At 55.3% G+C, this 18,348-nt stretch overlaps 1 protein-coding gene across 1 annotated transcript in view; it reads left to right on the forward strand.

Moving 5' to 3' along the window:
- Positions 1-5,276: 5,276 nt before the first annotated feature.
- abca2 (ATP binding cassette subfamily A member 2) overlaps positions 5,277-18,348 on the forward strand; it is a 39,442-nt gene continuing 26,370 nt past the window's right edge. Inside the window, exons 1-6 of the mRNA XM_088614834.1 lie at positions 5,277-6,716; positions 12,666-12,759; positions 15,470-15,581; positions 15,765-15,928; positions 17,620-17,741; positions 18,128-18,232. Of these exons, the coding sequence (XP_088470960.1) occupies positions 6,651-6,716; positions 12,666-12,759; positions 15,470-15,581; positions 15,765-15,928; positions 17,620-17,741; positions 18,128-18,232 (663 nt within the window). The 5' untranslated portion in view covers positions 5,277-6,650. The remainder of the gene's footprint in view (positions 6,717-12,665; positions 12,760-15,469; positions 15,582-15,764; positions 15,929-17,619; positions 17,742-18,127; positions 18,233-18,348) is intronic.

Genomic DNA, 18,348 nt, shown 5'->3' on the forward strand with positions numbered 1-18,348 from the left:
GGCAGGAGGTCAGACATGTGCCTGAATCGCTTTGGCTAAAGGGGCCAGCTGAGTGGCTCCTCGTTCTCATTTTTTATTGATGATGAAAGCCGGCTGCTCTTGTCGTATACTGGGTCATGGGTACCAGGCGGCAGCGCCCAGCCCTCCCTCCAGGGGGTGCTCTTCTCTCCCTGCCGGCTGGCTGTGGGAGGGAGTGGCCAGCTACACTCCGGCACCAGGCACATCAGACCCAGCGATGCTGCAGACTCCTTCTGATGCTTAGATCTAGGCAGGTTGCTATAGGCGCTGACTTTGGGGTAAACCTTGCAGGGGTGGGGTGGCAGAAAGCAGGGGAGGGGCATGAGAGGGCCTGCCTGTTTCCTGCCTCTTCCCGGTTCTGCTCTTCCTCACAGCAGCATGCTCAGATGCGGGGCGATTGATCTGCGCGCGGGTGTGAAGAAACGGGGTCCCCATCTTCTGTAGCCCCCCCCGGCTCTCCTTTCCTTTTCCCCAGCTGTGAGCTCCTTGGGGCCCGATAGCTGAGTCAGCCCCTCAGGGGGATGCACCTGTCACTGACGGCACCAGGGTGGCGCTGTTGCACCTCAGCCAGGATGAGGGCAACATGAGCTGACTGGGCCCCGGTAGCACTGGGTCAGCACTTGGGGGAGTCCCGGCCAGCGCTGGACCCCCACTGGACCACAGGGCTCAAGCCGCACTCAGATAAAGCACCTGTGCTGGCTGAGCCCATCAAGAGTCCTCTGCACGCCCCTCAATACATCAGATGAAGACCTAAACAGACGACTTCTGGTCCAGTTTGTCAGAAGGCCTTCCATTTCTAACGATGACCTAGGAACACTTCTGCATTGCGACACCGGAGGGCTCGAGATCTCTAGAGATCTCGTCCACCCAGTTCTGTTTGCCCACAGAAATCTGATTTGCAACATCCTGTTCATCATCTGCAGTTTGCAGCTGATTTTGTTGGTTAGTCGGGCTGCATTGCTGAGAGACACCACTGACGATCCAAAATGAAGCGCCTATCGCCTGAGAAAGGCTTTTCCTTCTGAAGCGAAAATAAATGATCAGAGCAGATGATACGCACATCCAGGCACGCAGATTATCACAGACAGAGAGCGATGCTGCGTGCACACACACACACAGACACACCATCGATTCTATTTTAAAAAGATGTTATTTTGAGATTTTTATTTAAAAAGTAACAGCAGCAGGAAACTGCAACCACTTCCTTGTAAAGTACCTCCTGAAGCTGGCTTCGGGGTTGCGGAAGTGCTAGATGAAAAACAGGGTCTCAGGGGGTTAAACGCAAGATGGCTGGTATTTAAGGCAGCCTGTTGCCTTGTGTCTCAGACAGATGTGGCCAGAGGGGGTGGCTTTATTTTGGTGTGGGGTGGGGTTGATAGGCCGGTCTTGCGGGTCATACAAGCCTCTCTGGGACAGGGGTGCTTGATTCTGGCGCCGTCTCTGACCAGGACCCCGCCTTAATAAATGCACTTATTTATTTCAAGTCTAAAACCCTAAGCTGGGACAAGAGGTCATGAGTCATTTCGAAAAGACCACTTTCATGAAAAGCAGGGTCGACAGCGCGCAAGCCGTGATGTTCGTGTCGAGGGCTGGTCCCGGCTCGGAGACACCCCGGATCCGGATACTGCCTGCAGGCTGGGGGGTGGGGGTACGTCCTGGGACATCAGGAGACCTGCTGCAGAGCGCTGGGGTTTTTAGGGTGGACGTCATTGACATCATTGACGGTTTGAGCCAAGTTTCCTTGGTACAAAGACGGAGGGGCGGGGGTGGGGGGTGTGGCTCTTGCAGCGTGCTCCAACTGTGACCCCGTGACCCCGTGACCCCGCGACCTCCTGTTGCATCTGACCCCGGCTTGTCTGGGTGGGCGGGAGGGACAGGAGGAGTCGAGGCCTGGTTGCGCCACCCCCAGCCCCTGCTGGAGATGAGGAAGGAGGGAGAGAAATTCACAAACAGGTGGCAACAAAACAAATCTGGGGTTGCAGGGCGTGGCTACAGAGCGAACGTGTATCCCTGACTGGCATGTCAAGGTATATAAGATAAGGGCTATACCAACCGACGTGTGGTTTTTTGTGCGACGTGTGTTTCCTGTTGTGGGTGCTCTTGCTCGGGGAGCTCTGGGCGTGGACGCCCCACCTCCCCACATCCCTGCTGACAGAGGAGGTTTGTGGCCGGTCTGGCCCCTCGGTCGGAGGCCCGGCTGCACCAGCTCTTCTGTGGCCCGCCTGGGCCCCCCGAGTTTCCGCCGATCAGATCAGACAGGATCTGGGCCGTGGTGAACAGTGGGAAAGACGCCCTGTGGAGAGTGAGGAACATGGGGCTGTTTAAAGGCATCGAGGTCCCAGTCAAGGCAGCAGGTAGCCTGGCCCTGCCCATCACCCGAGAGAACTATTACCTCAGAGATCTGTGGAGAGAAGGGAGGGAGGAAGCAGAAAATCTGTGGGAAATAGAGAGCATAGGTCAATATCTCAAGAGACTGTGAAAAACATTATCATGTTTAAGTAAAGAATGTGATTTGCACCAGAAAAAAAGAAAATTGTTGCTATGTAACTGTTACCGTGTCAAAATGTAATGAGATGTGATCATATATACTGTTTTAAGTATGTATATTAATGTAAAGCTTTCTGATTTGTGCTGTCCTGTATTTTTTTGTGAAAAGAAAATAAAGTTATTAAAAATCGAAAATCGTCGCCCCCCAACCCCTGTTCTGCGCTGGAACGCCGCAGATCAGCTCCCCCCCTGGAGGAGGCTGTCAGTCAGGCGGAGTCGCTCTGGAACAGGTGCAGGCGGAGAAGGAGGCTGACGGTTGTTCAGAAAGCCCTTGGAGGAAGAGCTGTTGTGGTCAGTGGTCAGCCAGTCCACTTCCCCGAAACGGATGTCTGATGAAAGGCAGCGGCGTTGCATTGAGAACGGACCGAAGCTGCTCATGTTGTTATCCAAAGCAACTTACTTTGGGACCTGTTAACACAGCATGCTAGTGGGCCAGACTGTGTGCAGCTCTGCCCTCAAGGGTGCAGTAACGATGCCCCGCCTGGGACTCCAACCCACGACCCTGCAGATAACAAATCTGGGAGTTTTGAGCTCAACCGCTAATCCTCATTGCTCGAGATACCCCAATCAAATCTGTGGTATCCGCACCTCCAGTAACTGCCCTGCCGATATTGCAACCCAATTAATCCAGTTTTGGTTAATTGATTTGAGTTGCTGTCCTCTAGTGTCCTTGTCAAGTACTGCTGAGCCCAGCTGTGATTCACAAATCAGAGGGCCCTCTGTCTTCTTAATGTTGATCATAGGGTTAGACAGCTTTAATTGCTCTATAAACCCAAAGAAATTAGTCACATTCTACAGGGAAAGAGAGAGAGATCTGTGGGGGGGCAAACACAATGTCCACATTTTAGGCGAGGAAGAATGAGCAAGTCTGTGCTGCAGAAAAGTGTTTCTTTCTGCGCTTGACTCTGCATTGTCTAGTGTGTGAAACTGTGAAAATGGCCCTAATTCATTAATGCTTCTGTGTCTCTAGAGAGCACAGTCATTGCCAGACTAAGTACCTTAGGACTAACCTAGCAAGGACAGGTGAAGACCCAGTAGGTATTTCTGTTTGGCACTAAGGGCTACGGGCCTGAACAGAGTGTGGTCCTGTCGGGGGCTCGGCCAGATCCACACGTGCTTCCTGCACACCCGTCACCTTGGCACAAGGCCCGCAGACCGATCCCAACGCACCTGGAGCGAAAGGGCAGGGGAAGGACCGGAATCTGCGGCAGTGAATCAGAGGGAGCAGAGCCAGAAACAACAGGAACAACAGCAGCTACAGTCCCAGTGCAGGAGACCAGTCTGTTACAATAGGAGCTACAGTCCCAGTGCAGTAGAACAGTCCTGTTACGCTAGGAGCTACAGTCCCAGTGCAGTAGAACAGTCTGTTACAATAGGAGCTACAGTCCCAGTGCAGTAGAACAGTCTGTTACAATAGGAGCTACAGTCCCAGTGCAGTAGAACAGTCCTGTTACAATAGGAGCTACAGTCCCAGTGCAGTAGAACAGTCTGTTACAATAGGAGCTACAGTCCCAGTGCAGTAGAACAGTCTGTTACAATAGGAGCTACAGTCCCAGTGCAGTAGAACAGTCCTGTTACAACAGGAGCTACAGTCCCAGTGCAGTAGAACAGTCCTGTCACACTAGGAGCTACAGTCCCAGTGCAGTAGAACAGTCTGTTACAATAGGAGCTACAGTCCCAGTGCAGTAGAACAGTCCTGTTACAATAGGAGCTACAGTCCCAGTGCAGTAGAACAGTCTGTTACAATAGGAGCTACAGTCCCAGTGCAGTAGAACAGTCTGTTACAATAGGAGCTACAGTCCCAGTGCAGTAGAACAGTCCTGTTACAATAGGAGCTACAGTCCCAGTGCAGTAGAACAGTCTGTTACAACAGGAGCTACAGTCCCAGTACAGTAGAACAGTCTGTTACAATAGGAGCTACAGTCCCAGTGCAGTAGAACAGTCTGTTACAATAGGAGCTACAGTCCCAGTGCAGTAGAACAGTCTGTTACAATAGGAGCTACAGTCCCAGTGCAGTAGAACAGTCCTGTCACACTAGGAGCTACAGTCCCAGTGCAGTAGAACAGTCTGTTACAATAGGAGCTACAGTCCCAGTGCAGTAGAACAGTCCTGTCACACTAGGAGCTACAGTTCCAGTGCAGTAGAACAGTCCTGTCACACTAGGAGCTACAGTTCCAGTGCAGTAGAACAGTCCTGTTACAATAGGAGCTACAGTCCCAGTGCAGTAGAACAGTCCTGTCACACTAGGAGCTACAGTTCCAGTGCAGTAGAACAGTCTGTTACAATAGGAGCTACAGTCCCAGTGCAGTAGAACAGTCCTGTTACAATAGTTCGGACGCAGCTGCTGTTGTGGTGGTTTACAGGCAGAGAGAGCCTCCTGCTGGCAGCGCCAGGGAGCCACAGTAAAACTCTCTCTCAGCCAGGCCCTCACAATCACCAGTACACAGTCGCACAGGCACACTCGCACATAATCCTTCGCAGTGCACAAACACGGACCAGCATAGAAACATCCCAATCCCTCACTGATGTCTCTTCAAAATCCCCCTGGCTTAGAGCTGGGAAAAGCTCTCGGAATTTGCACTGATAAACACATTGACATCTGGGTCTGAAACCTTTCCTGTATTATTCAATGTCTGGAGAGTTTATTAGAGATTTGATTACATGGTAGATACTATTTTGGTAAAAAAAAAACATACAGATAAGCTCTCACAACTAGTCCACATCCCTGCCCACCAGCTGTGTTTGTTTTTGAGAAGAAAGTAATTCATTTGCAAACACACAGAAATACAGCATATGTGTTCTGGAGAGGTCAGAAACAGGAATGTGTGCACATGTGTGTGAGTGCACGTTTGTGTGCGTCTGGGTGTATCTGTGTGCGTGTATGTCTGTCTGTGTGTGTGTGATTGCATGTGTCTGCGTCTGTGTGTGTACGTTTGTGTGTCTGATTGTGCTTGTCTGGGTGTGTGTTTCTGTGTGTGTGTGTGATTGTTGGTCTGTGTGTGTAGGATACCGAAACCGTTTCGAATCCTGAACGAGTGTATGCACTGTTATTGCGTGAAAGGTCAAGCTGAAAGCATTTTGGGGGGGTGTTTTCTCTCCCACAGTGACGGTTCCACCCATGGGCAGCCGTCACTGGGATACGGGATACCTTTGGACTGGGAATTAACGATCTTCATGCCACAAACCGGGAGTGGCACCAGGAAGGGCCTGGTGTCCCTGCTCACCGGCGCTTGAAGGAGGAGGAGTAGGAGGAACAGAGCCTCCCTGGGCTTACCAGGTGTGAGGAAGAGCCCAGGTGAAGAAAACATTCCAGTTTCCTTCAGATTGGAGGCACATCAAAAATAACTCAGACATAGAATGGCCTCTATTTCTGAAATGCTTTTCATCCCAAAGAATCCTAAAGCATTTTACATACAGGATGGGACCCACTTCACCCTCCGAGAAGTTCAGGCGCAGGGGGGACCCCTGGCGTCCGAGTGCCTGTCGGAGCCATCACCGCCCCGCCTCCCAGCTCCTGCCTAAACCGCACCGCGGTTCCTCATCCCGCACAGAAGCGGTGATATTGCGAGGGCTGTTTTCTTTTTTAACCTTCGGTAACAACAACAACAACAACAACAACAACAAGGCGCGGGGGGGGTCTTAGCGGTAAAAGGCTGCCCCGTCTCCGCCAGCTCAAAAGCTCAGCCCCCGGCGCCTCCCCTCTCGCAGCACAGGGCGAATCGTAATGAGCTCCTGCGGCATCACAGCGCGTCTCCGCCCGCCGCGGCCACAGCTCGCACCCTGAGCGCAGCCGACAGGCAGCGGCGATTTCGGGGGGTCCTGCTCGGGTTGGGGTTCGCAAGCCGCATTCGCGTCCTTTGCCATCATCATCATCATCATCATCGTCGTCGTCGTCGACGTTGTTGTTGTTGTTGTAGTTGCTGCTGCTGCTGCTGTCGCTGTCCAACCCCCCCCCCCAAACGACGTCTTTTCCGTTGGCCTTGATGGCAAATGCGTGCAGGGAAGCCGGGGAAGAGACGCCGCTCCTGCTGACTGAAATCACCGTGTGAGGCGTCCGGCTCGGGGGGAGCAAGACGGCGGAAGCCATGGGGTTCCTGCACCAGCTGCACCTTCTGCTCTGGAAGAACGTCTCCCTGAAGCGGAGGGGGCCGGTAAGCGGAGTTAAATGAATATCGGCATTTTTTTTTCCCTCGCCCCACTGGCTTCACACGGCGTTATTCTCACATTCACTTCGCCTCACACCACCGCCAACAAAACCCCGACGACAAACTCCTGTCGGGGGACTCCGGGGCCTCGACGGGCGAGCGCGGCAGAGCCAGGGCGGCGGCGACCCGGGCCGCGGTGCGAGGAAGCCGGCGAGCGCCCCGGCTCCGTCCCGCCGACCGGTCCCCCAGCCGCGGGTCGCGAAGCCGGCTTTTCCCCTCGGTGTCTGGACGGGGAAAAGCTGTCATGTCCCCGCTGCCATTAGATGTTTGTTTGCGTTGACGCGGTTTTGACATGAACGTTATTCATGAGCGGCTAGTGAGCACAGTAAGGGGGCGTCTCGCCTCTTAATTAAACACTGGAACGACGGTCCTGCTAATTGGCACGACTGGCTTCGGCGAAGTCGTGTAGGAAGGGGTGGGTGTTGTACTGCAGAAATGCAGATGGGCTGAAATTGTTTCACGGGTTTGGCTCCAGTAAACGTCGCTGGCCCCCTGCGAGGTGTATTGGGGTGACCGGCCGTCCTGATGGCGGTGCGTCGGTTTTCACTCATGTTTACCACAAAAACACGGAGGAACCACCTGTAGTCGGCAATGCACCGCAGTATTTAATTATGAAATAATCATTTTTTACACCCCGGTGCCGGCCCGCTGTAGCGCGTCTATTAAAAGGGAGATGTGATCCAGTTGTGTTTTTTTTTTTAACGCTGTGTCTGACGCGTTGATTTTGTTTTTGTGTGTTTGTGTGTGTGTGTGGTGAAAACACAATATTCCACGTATTTGACGACGAGCTGAGCTACACACGGTCGCTGTCTGTGCTGAACGGGGAAGCGACTTTCCTTTTTTTCCTAGAGAAAACGCGTTTTTCCCTGGTCTCGCCCTCGTCGTCATCTCTCATTTTCTAGTTTTTACTAGCTGATAGGCGAGCCCCGTTAAGGCGTGTTATAGACCCCGGGAAGGTTCTGGAAGGTATATATGTTTTTGTATATATTTGTATTATATTTTTGACAAAGCTGGTGGTGATGGGGGGGTCACTCTTGTACTACAGAGAAGTCTTGTTCACCTTAAGGCGCTGGGATGTCCAAACCAAGAAAAAAAAACAGCGCTAGCGGCCTCTTCCCCAGCGCCGGCCATAAATTGTCCAGTTTTAGCTGTGCTGACAGTCTCCAGAAGGGAGGGTAAGCTACAGGACTCAGCCTGAGATATATGGACAGCGTGCTGATGATTTACTGGGCTTGGGAGTGGGAGCTGTGTAGCGCGCCTCTGTCCTTAGAGCCCTAGCCGAGCGGAGTATCGCACAACGCGCCTCAGACGTCTTCTGGGAGGCCTCTGGTGAGACATCAGCGTCTGTCTAGAAATGGGAGGCACGGGTAAGAGCCGGACCAGGACGCCGCTCGGTAGAGAGACGCTGGAGAGCTCCGTTTTCACCCTCTGTCTCCTCTTTGTCGGCAGAGGTGTCCGACTCCCGAGGCTTAGCGGTCTGAGCCATTCCGGGGTTTACCAGCTGCTGCCCTTGTGCAGTTTGGAGGGACAGGTCAATGTGCTATGCGCTGGTCGGGCCTTGTTTAAGAACGTGGTGCGCAGTTGTGGTCGCCGTGTCGCACGAGGGTTATGGCTGCTCGGGGATCAGCCGGAAGGAGAGTGACCGGATATCTTCCCGGGTTTTGAATGAACGCCAGCGGTCGTGTGGTCCTACACCGCCAGATGGAAGGAACTGAACCGCTGGCGGCGCCCGTCCAGCCTGCTTGAGCACAGAGGGGGACAGGCGAGGTGCTCAGGGCTCAAACTCCGCGCCACTCCACAGCCATTTCTCCCTGCTGATCGGCGCGTGTGTCTGATGGCAGCCAGAACTGCCTCTCCCCCAGAGCCTCAGCTCTAACCACTGTCCCACACTGCCTCCCTCTGCCTCTCCCCCAGAGCCTCAGCTCTAACCACTGTCCCACACTGCCTCCCTCTGCCTCTCCCCCAGAGTCTCAGCTCTAACCACTGTCCCACACTGCCTCCCTCTGCCTCTCCCCCAGAGCCTCAGCTCTAACCACTGTCCCACACTGCCTCCCTCTGCCTCTCCCCCAGAGCCTCAGCTCCAACCACTGTCTCACACTGCCTCCTTCACCCTCTCCCAGTGCCTCAGCTCTAACCACTGTCCCACACTGCCTCCCTCACCCTCTCCCAGTGCCTCAGCTCTCACCACTGTCTGCCTTGCCCTCTGATAAAAATGTCTCTTTAGGAGCAGATTAATGAAGCCTGTCTTCCTTCAGCACACGCTAATCCTGTCCTCATTTTTGAACCATCTAATGAAATATTTACCACTTTAATAAATATGAATTATTAATGCATCTAACATTTTCATTTTTATGTTTTTAAAAAAATCGCGTGTTGGTTTCAGTTTAGCCTGCACATGCTAATTAAGTGCCAAGTAGAGCTGTTCCTATAATCAGATGCCGGTTCGCATCCGTGTGTGGAGGAGTCAGACGGGCAGTCGTATCAGCACACGTGTGTGCATGCGGAGGAGTCAGATAGTGTATCAGCACACGCATGTGCGCAGGCAGAGGAATCGGATGGGCAGTGTAGCAGCACATGCGTGTGAGTGCGGAGGAGGAGTCAGATGGACAGTGTAGCAGGACACGCGTGTGCGTGCGGAGGAGTCAGATGGACAGTGTAGCAGGACATGCGTGTGCGTGCGGAGGAGTCAGATGGACAGTGTAGCAGGACACACGTGTGAGTGCGGAGGAGGAGTCAGATGGGCAGGGTAGCAGCACACGCGTGTGTGGAGGAGAGATGGGCAGAGAGTGCTCCACAGGCTCTGCTGTTGGTATCGCTAATGCCAGTAGAGATGTTGGAGTGTCGCAAGCCTCTGGGACTCTCCTTAATGAATCATTAATAGGCTGCTTGATGAAATGGTACAGTAGGTTGTGCAGCCGGCAGGTTGCAGGGTTTCACAATACAATGCAATCCAGGCTTATCCTGTGCTTTTAGAGTCTAGCCTGAAGGCCCCTTAGAGGAGAGAAAGTGCCACCTCCCGGAATCTGTCTTTTACTGGGGATTAGACGGGATGCAGATCCTCTGGGAGTGGGGCTGGTGCACACACTCCATCCTCTCAGCCTGTCCGACGTGGCACTTTCTCGCGATCGGCTCCTTAATTATTTAGGCGGCGCGGGGACGTGGGGATCAGGTATCGGAGCAGCCGATTGTGTCGCGGGCTGGGGTGGCTCCCGGGTTCCCGACGCCCTGCTGCTCCGCTCGGCTCGCCCCCTCACGAGAGTAACCCCACCCTCCTCCCGTCCGAGCAGCAGCCCGGGGAAAACATTCCTGAGCCCCGGGCGCGGAAGTGGAGAGCTCAGCTGTTTCTTTCGCTGCGTGTCTGCTGAGTCCACAAACAATCCTGTGACTTTCTTTTTTTAACGAAGAGAATGGGAAAAGGAGAAAGACGGGGACACAGCTGGGGAGGGATGGGAGAGGGAGGCCGGGAGGAGGAGACAGGAGCGGGCTCGGTCCAGGGCAGAGAGAGAGTCTGTGGAAGGGCGGCTCACAGGGAAAACTGGTTTCTTTGCTGTGTGTTTTTGTGTTAAAAAGAGGACGGCGTTAATCCATTCGGTCCTCCCCTGTGTCTGTGACTCCATGGCAGCAGGGCCTGTCCGGCCAGGTGACCTCAGCCCTTCAAACCCCACTTCTCGATCAAGGTGACAGGCTGCCTCCCGGGTCCGGTCCTAAATACACTTCCTCATAACTTCCAGTTTCGGTAATAATGGTTCATTGCATTTGTATAGTAAAGTTTATCCCAGAGTGTCCCCAGCTGAAGTGCTGCCCCCAGCTGGGGGACGCACAGCGGCCCCCCTGCACCGCAGATCAGGGGGAGGGGAGAGAAACTGCGGCCGCAGGTGGACAGAGGGGGACCTGTGGGGGGGAGCAGGACTGTCCAGCCCTGAGTGGACGTCAGTCTGGACACTGGGGTTCTGGATACAGGACAGGTGCAGCTCTGCTGGTCTGCAAGTGGGCTCAGTGCTCCAGTGTCCCAGGTCAGGGTGCAGCCCCAGCGCTCATGCAGCGTCCAGCAGGTCTCCACACCCAGGGCTGGGGCACAGGGGACTGGTGGAGCTGCCGTGCCAGCACAGGGGGGCAGAGGTCGTTGGCACAGTACCGCAGGGTGCCCCTCCCTGCTGCGGCCTTGAGATCAGGGTGTGCCTGGGCCTGCAGAGCACAGAGCACGTCAGGCAAGGTGAGGTAACAGGATGCACACAGTTCACCTGCGCGTGCACACACACACACACACACACACACACACACACACGCGCGCTACACCGCACCCACACGCTGTGCCATCTGTCCGTGCGGATGTGCTTTTGTGATAACAAGGCCATCTTTTGCGAACCGATCCAGTTTGAGAGAGAGAGAGATGACCTCAAACGCTCCAATCTGGTTAGTCCTCCTCCGTCTGCCTGGCAGCGCCGGGGGGAGAGGGGAGACTCGCTGATGTAAGGGAGGCAGTCGTTGGAGATAATTGTATTTGCTTCCTGCTGCAGTAAAGGCCTGGTTCTGCTTTTATGATGTCAATAGCCAAGTTTCAGGTATCTCAGTGTGGAGAGAGAGGAGGGACAGAGGGACAAGAGAAGGAGGAGAATTTAGAGGAAATTAATCTCTTTAGACTTGAGAAAAAGGATCCCCTTGTAGGAACTTCATCTCTTTAGTATTGAGCTAATGGGATTCACAGCTCAAAGTCTCTCCTTAGTCTTCATTTCAAAGAATCCCCTTGCTCTTGAGCAAAGCCTACAGGGAGATGTACAGGGAGCCCTTGTACAGCTTACAGCGAGCCCACAAAGTCCGAATCTGAGAAGACATTGGCCATGTTTGCCCGAAGGAACGTGCCGCGTGCCTGGTAGGCTTCACCCCGCCGTGTGTCGATTCTCCTTTAAGGATCCTTTAAGAAACGGCTGGGAGAGACTTTGGGATTAAGGTGACCGATGGATCTCCGCTCATTTGTAACCTTCCTTGAGTTCTTCAGGACCAAAGGAAACCGGGCGGTGGGGTTTGACTGATCTGATCATGTGTGCCCCCAGCTCCCCCTGCAAGGACTCTGGTGTTTGGGACAGTGGAGAAAAAGGGGCTCTTGTCGTTCTTCCCTGATTTTTGATTTTTTTTTTTGCGTTCTGCGTGTTTTACACATAACCCCAGTGTTTACAGCCCTGGCTGCTCATAACTGTGCCTTTGTTCCGGGCTCAGGGCCCCATTGTGCTTTGTGTCAGCCGGTTAAAGGGCTGCTTGTCTGTCCTGAGCTCCGCCCAGAGAAAGGGGAAAGGTGTGCTGCCCCTCTGTCTTCCCCTGCGGGGGGGGCTGGGGACCGGCTCTGGGGCGCAGAGAGATCCCAGAGCCCCTGGCGGCCTCTTCCAGGGGGGCCCGGCCTGTGGCGGCTCCCCATCGTCAAGCCTGACCGGTCAGTGACCTGCGCGCGCGTGCGTGTGGGTATGTCTTGCAGAAAGGAGAACAGAATCCTGCAAGCAGCGTCTAACCCCCTAGCACTGCTCAGGCTCGCTTTTAAAGTCTTGAAATCGCCTTCATTGCAAAGCAGTGCTTGGATTTTGTTGTGCGTTAACCCTGGTCTTGCCTGAGTAAAAAAAAAAGTTTGCTATTCGTGATTTTTCACGAGTACGAGTGAGGAGGTGGGCAGTTTGAATCCCAAACGCTTGCCGCCCGTCAGCGTTCATTTCCAAAGCCTTTCGCCCCGGGGCGCAGTCTGCCCTCGAGATCCTGAAAACGTTTGCATCGCGCTGAAGGTGCTAAACGATTTGGAGGTGCGACGGAGATCCAGCTGGCGTTTGTGTGACGTGAGCACAGGCTGAGGTGGGGCTCGCTGGGTCCGTGTGTCGCGGCACGCGGTGACCCTGTCCGTCCGTCTGTCCGCAGTGGGTCCTGGCCTTCGAGATCTTCATCCCCCTGGTGCTCTTCTTCATCCTCCTGGGGCTCCGGCAGAAGAAGCCCACCATCCCCGTGAAGGAAGGTAAGGGAAAGGGGGGCCGTGTAGGGGCAGGAGAGGTGGAGAGGGGCGCAGAGCCCCAGATAATCGGAGAGGAGGAGAGGAGAGACTGTGACTTTGGCGTACTGGGCTAGTAATACCCCCTCGATGTGACTCCATGCGCCCTGCCTTATCGCACTTCCTTTTCTACCTGGGGAGGGTCCAGGGGCTCCCCAGAATTAAATGGGAGAATATCCCCCCCCACCCCCCCCCCAAGATCGGCGCATTCTCCAGGCCCTTGGTGCGTGAGTGTGAGTGTGTCCTGGGATGGACTGGCCCTGGTGTGAGTGTGTGGCCCTGTGAGGGATTGGCGTCCCTTCCAGGGTGTACCCGGCCTTGTGCCCATTGCTTGCTGGGATAGGCTCCTGCTACACCCCCCCAAGTCTACTGCAAGTGCTGTGGGCCTGAATTCAGTTCTGATTTTACTGCTTTCAAATTAAGCAGCAGCAGTTTTGTTCGGCGTTGAAACTGGGGGGTCTACTGTATATTGAGAGGTCCTTCCTGAAAAGCGGAGTCCCCCGTTCCTGTTCTTTGTGAAAAGACGAGCTGCACCTCTGCCCCCCGAGCAGGCAGGTCCCGCTGTGAGGCCGCGCAGGTCGGTCAGGCGCTCTGTGGGCAGTTGAAAAATGTCCCTTTCCGGCCATCTGGACGTCGGCGGCCACAGACGGAGAGCGATTTTCACGTGGGATGTGTGTGTCTGTTCCGCCCAGACGAGTGAAGCCTTTCGACGACGTTGTTTTCTCCGTCATTAGTATTGATTTATCTGTTTGCTTATTTGTCTTTTTTTTTTTTCTCCTTTTCCTTCTCGTTTTTTTGTGCTCCCTTTCCCTTTTATTTTTTTTTGTTTCCAAACGTCGACACTAAAAAAACAAAATGTTCTGTTTTTTCCGGTCCTCTGGTTTCTGTCTCTCTGCTCGGTGCTTGTCCCTCCTGCATGCCATCCAGTCTGTAAGTTTCCGCTGATATCTTTTCATTAAGCTTCGTTCTGCCCCCGATTTCTTCTCTTTCTTTTCTAACGTGGGTGGACCTTTTCCGAGTGGCAGTGGAAACTGGGGTGCAAATGCCTGGCTGGGTTACCCCCACCCCCCCGTCCCCTCTCCCTTGCTCCGTGTGCCTGTGTCTCTCTCTCTCTCTCTCTCTCCCTTCCTCCTGTCCGTCACCAGGCCAGGGAAGTTTTAACAAGCTTTGAAATCTGCTGGCTAATCTCGTCCTTCTAATTTGGCTAATGCTGCAGACCCCCCGCAGACAGCAGGGTGGGAGGGTATTAAACACGCAGGCTGGGGGGGGGGTGATGCTCACGCTGTAGAAAAGAGTCCATTTAAAGACAGGCAGAAGCATCGCTAGCTTGCTCACTGGTGGCGAGAAAACATCCCAGGCTGCAGGGGGCGCTGTGGCGGGGAGCCTTTGGCAGCCCCGCTCCCTGCACTGGCTGGGGGGCGGCAGGGGGAACCCAGCCACGAAAAAGCCAGCTGGCTGCCTGTTTGATAACGCCCGTTGTAGCGCCCCCCTGGTGGTAGAGTCTATGAACTGCAGCAGCAACAGCAGCCCCACCTGACTCTGTCTGCAAGCCCTGCCCCGTCTGTCCCTCTCTCCTCTGCTCCTAACGGCATCCCACTGACTGGGTCTGGTTCACTGATCTACTGGGTTCTGGGCTTTCGGTGGCTGATCCACTGATACTCATTCTAACACTTTGAATAACTTTGCAGCTGGTTGTCTTTGGCGTTGGACCCCGGGGGGACACAGGTGTCAGAGACGCATGTTCCAAGAACGGATATGACTCCCACTGCACGGCTGTTTCATCCAGTCCGGGTTTTCTGAACTACCGGCTCTTGTGTGGAATCCTGCACCCGGTGTGGGAAATTTACAGTGCACTACCTTGTTTAGATTTAGAATCTAAACATTGCTAGACAACCACAACCACAAGTACTCAGTAAGGCTGCTTTTCTCTGTTGTCGGTACAAATCAATCCGTGAGTTTGCAACCAGTAAAACCTGGAATGGGCTGTGCTGCTGTGCATCTGGGGTCTTATCCTGTTCCCTCTGTATTAGCATGGACTAAGATTATAGCTGTTCCAAATTATGAAGCCATTGGTGCAGTTTCGCTGAAATAACCAGGAGAGAATCTTCCTGACCTGTTGCACATGGAGGACACACCTGTTGATAGTCTTTATTTCAGCACGATTGTCCACATGATTCTGTCGTCTTTCATTGAGAAACTAGAGTTAAAGATGTTACAGTTAAAGCCACAGTCAAAGCTGCTGTATCTGACCTCGGCCTGCTCTTCCCAGAACTGCCCCCGAGATGTCAAGGTAGAAAGCAGGGAAAATCTGGATCCGAGATGAGACCTGTGTCCTCCTGGGTCCTCCCATCTTTGCTCCGATTTAACAACCTCTGATCTGTGATGGCTCTCTCTCCTCCCCCTTCTCTTTCTCTCGTTCCCTCAATCTCTCCCTCTTTGGGTCCGGGTCTGTTTCTCTCCCCTTCTTGGTCCCTCTCCCTCTTTCTCTCCTGTGTTTCCCTCCTCCTTCCTGTCTCTACTTCCTTCCCTCTCTCCTCCTTCCTCTCCCTCTCCGTCTCTCCTCCTTCCTCTCCCTCTCCCTCTCTCCTCCTTCCTCTCCTTCTCCATCTCTCTCCTCCTTCCTCTCCTTCTCCCTCTCTCTCCTCCTTCCTCTCCCTCTCTCCCTCTCTCCTTCCAGCGTTCTACTCTGCCGCCCCTCTGACCTCGGCCGGGATCATTCCCATCATGCAGTCCCTGTGTCCGGACGGCCAGCGGGACGAGTTCGGCTTCCTGCAGTACAAGAACTCCACGTGAGTGTGCCCCCGCGTCTCTCCGCGCTGCTCCCCCCAGCGGGCCGGGCCGGGCCCGTCTCGGAACCGTGTAAATCGAAGATCCCAGAAGAAAAAACCCGGAGCTGGATTCTGGCACGCGGAGTTTGAACGGAAAAACCCGTCTCGCCTCACCCTCTGCCCCCCCCCCCCTCGGTCCCGCAGGGTCACCCAGCTCCTGGAGCGGATCAGCGAGGTGGTGGAGCAGAACCACCTCTTCGACCCGGACCGGCCCGGACTGGAGGAGGAGCTGGAGTCCCTGCGCCACCACCTGGAGAGCCTGGGCTCCGCGCCCAGCGGCCTGGAGGGCGGCTTCAACACCAGCCGGGGTGAGTCCGGTCCGGCAGTCCGATCCGTCTCGCCTTTTGGCATCCACGCGGCTGATGAGCCACCTGTGCTGCAGAAGCAGAAGGAGAGAATGTAGCTTGTGTGTCATCTCATTTTAATGCCGTATCGGGCTGCAGAGGATGCAAATATATTCAAGCTTAAGCACCAGGCTCAAAATAGCCAGAGTGGGATGAGGTGCAGACTTCATGGGAGACACATTTGCATCTGCAAACACCAGTGGACGCTGATCAGCTACCTTTACACAAAAGCCCATATAGCGCCCTCTGGTGGGTTCTGGTCTGGTCTAGTGGGAGCCGTTTCGTTTGTGGTTCTGTCTGCGCTTGTGGTTTCCGGAAGCAGCCTGTGCAGGAAACAGGTGCCTGCGCAAATCGTGGGAATAGGAGCGCCCTTCCTGTCTTCGCAGTCCCCGAGCTCTGCACCCCCTGCGCTGAATCGGGGGGCGCCGCTCTGCACCCCCTGCGCTGAATCGGGGGGCGCCGCTCTGCACCCCCTGCGCTGAATCGGGGGGCGCCGCTCTGCACCCCCTGCGCTGAATCGGGGGCGCCGCTCTGCACCCCCTGCGCTGAATCGGGGGCGCCGCTCCGCACCCCCTGCGCTGAATCGGGGGGCGCCGCTCCGCACCCCCTGCGCTGAATCGGGGGGCGCGGCTCTGCTGCTGCGCTGAATCGGGGGGCGCGGCTCTGCTGCTGCGCTGAATCGGGGGGCGCGGCTCTGCTGCTGCGCTGAATCGGGGGGCGCCGCTCTGCTGCTGCTGCGCTGTGTGTGGACTTGGTCCTTGCTGTGATCTCCTACTTTATGCCCCGTGCTGCGCCACGCCTCTCCCCTCCTTCAGCTCAGAGCGCCTCGGGTTCGACAATCCTGACCACAGCAACGCAACACCCAGGCGACACAACCACACAGACCCAGCTTTCCCCGAGCCACTCGCACACTGAAGTGAGTCGACCTCCTCATGTAGATGTAGCCTGATGCCTCTCCCCACCCCCCACTCTTCAATCCGCCTGTAGGGGGGCACCGTCACCAGGCAGCGCAGGGGTGTATCCCCCTGGGCGGGGAGTGCGTTTTTCTGGGTGTTGCGGCCGGCTCCAAATTCGGTTGCTCGCGCGCGTGCCAGCACGTTCCAGCGGGGCACGGGGCAGGAGATCTGCTGCCTCAGCCAGGGCGGCGCTTCGGGTGGCAGGCTCCAGGTGGCCTGGAAAAAGGCCGGCCTCAGCAGAACAGGCCCGTCGGAGCTGAGCCACAGCTGCACGCCTGCCTCTGTGATGGAGCGCGCCCGCTGTCCGAAGTGCTAACCCTGAGAATCCGTGGCGCGGGTTGGGATCTGAGTGAGGGCTGAGTTCTCCTTTTGGGGAAACTGCAAAACGTTTCACGGCACTCCGCGGTATCAGTGCTGTCATTTAAAGAATGCATTTTCTGTTTCCGCGCTGTCTCCTCCGTTTCTGATTCTTGTCGTCTCTCGGCCTAGTCAGACACTGGGTTCGTGTGTGTTGTCTTTTTAGGTCCTGGTAGCACTCCAGTTTGTGTTGTGTGTGTGTGTGTGGGAGGCAGAGTTGTGCGTCTCGCGTTGCAATGTGGTGGACTCTGGGTTGGGGCGCTTCGGCGTTGCGGTCCGGAGGCTGGCTGGCTGGTGTCCGCGTTCCCCCTGACTCCCTCCTCTCCTGCCTCCCTGTGCCAGGGTTCACGCTGGGCAGCGTGCTCCGGGACCAGGCCGTGTTCCAGCAGTTCCTGGTGCGGAATCTCTCCCTGTCCAACGACACGGCGGCCCTCCTGCTCTCCTCGCCCATCAACCTCAAGGAGGTTGGTCTCACCCCCCCCCCCCCCCACCTCTCTAACCCCAGCCTAACCCTCCCTCTTCAGATCTTTCTTGACGTGACCGGTGAATTACAGTGCTGGCACATCGTTGCATGAGGGTGAGGATGAGGATGAGGGCTTTGTCATTTGGGAGGCGGGCTCTGTGACAGGAGGTCACACGCAGGGCTGCAGCTCTGTGGCATTTCCTCCCCCAGTGGGGTTGGAAACTGTTCAGAACCTGGCAGCTGTGGGAATGTCTGGGATTGATTTGTCGTTTTGGGGAGCGTTTCTCTAATCTCTCCTCGGTGCAGGGGTGCAGCCTGACCTTTGCCCCTTGCGATCTATCCATCCAGCTGACCGGTCTTCCTCTCTCCCTCTCTCCCTCCCTGCAGGTGTACAACCTGATCTTCGGCTCCTACCCAGGAGGCCGGGCGGCCCGGACCGACAGGGCTTCATGGGAAGGGTACAGTCCTGGAGAGGAGGTCCTGCACCTGGAGGTTTGAACGCTGCACTGTTGCCCGCAGAACTGCCCTGTTGCCCCTCTAAACCCAGCCTTTGCTCATTGAGTTGCCCTTTTCCCTCAGAACCTTACCTTTGCCTGTGAAATTATACT

This window comes from Lepisosteus platostomus, chromosome 21, assembly GCF_059453375.1.
Source record: "Lepisosteus platostomus isolate fLepPlt1 chromosome 21, fLepPlt1.hap1, whole genome shotgun sequence".
In the NCBI taxonomy this organism is placed as follows: domain Eukaryota; kingdom Metazoa; phylum Chordata; class Actinopteri; order Semionotiformes; family Lepisosteidae; genus Lepisosteus; species Lepisosteus platostomus.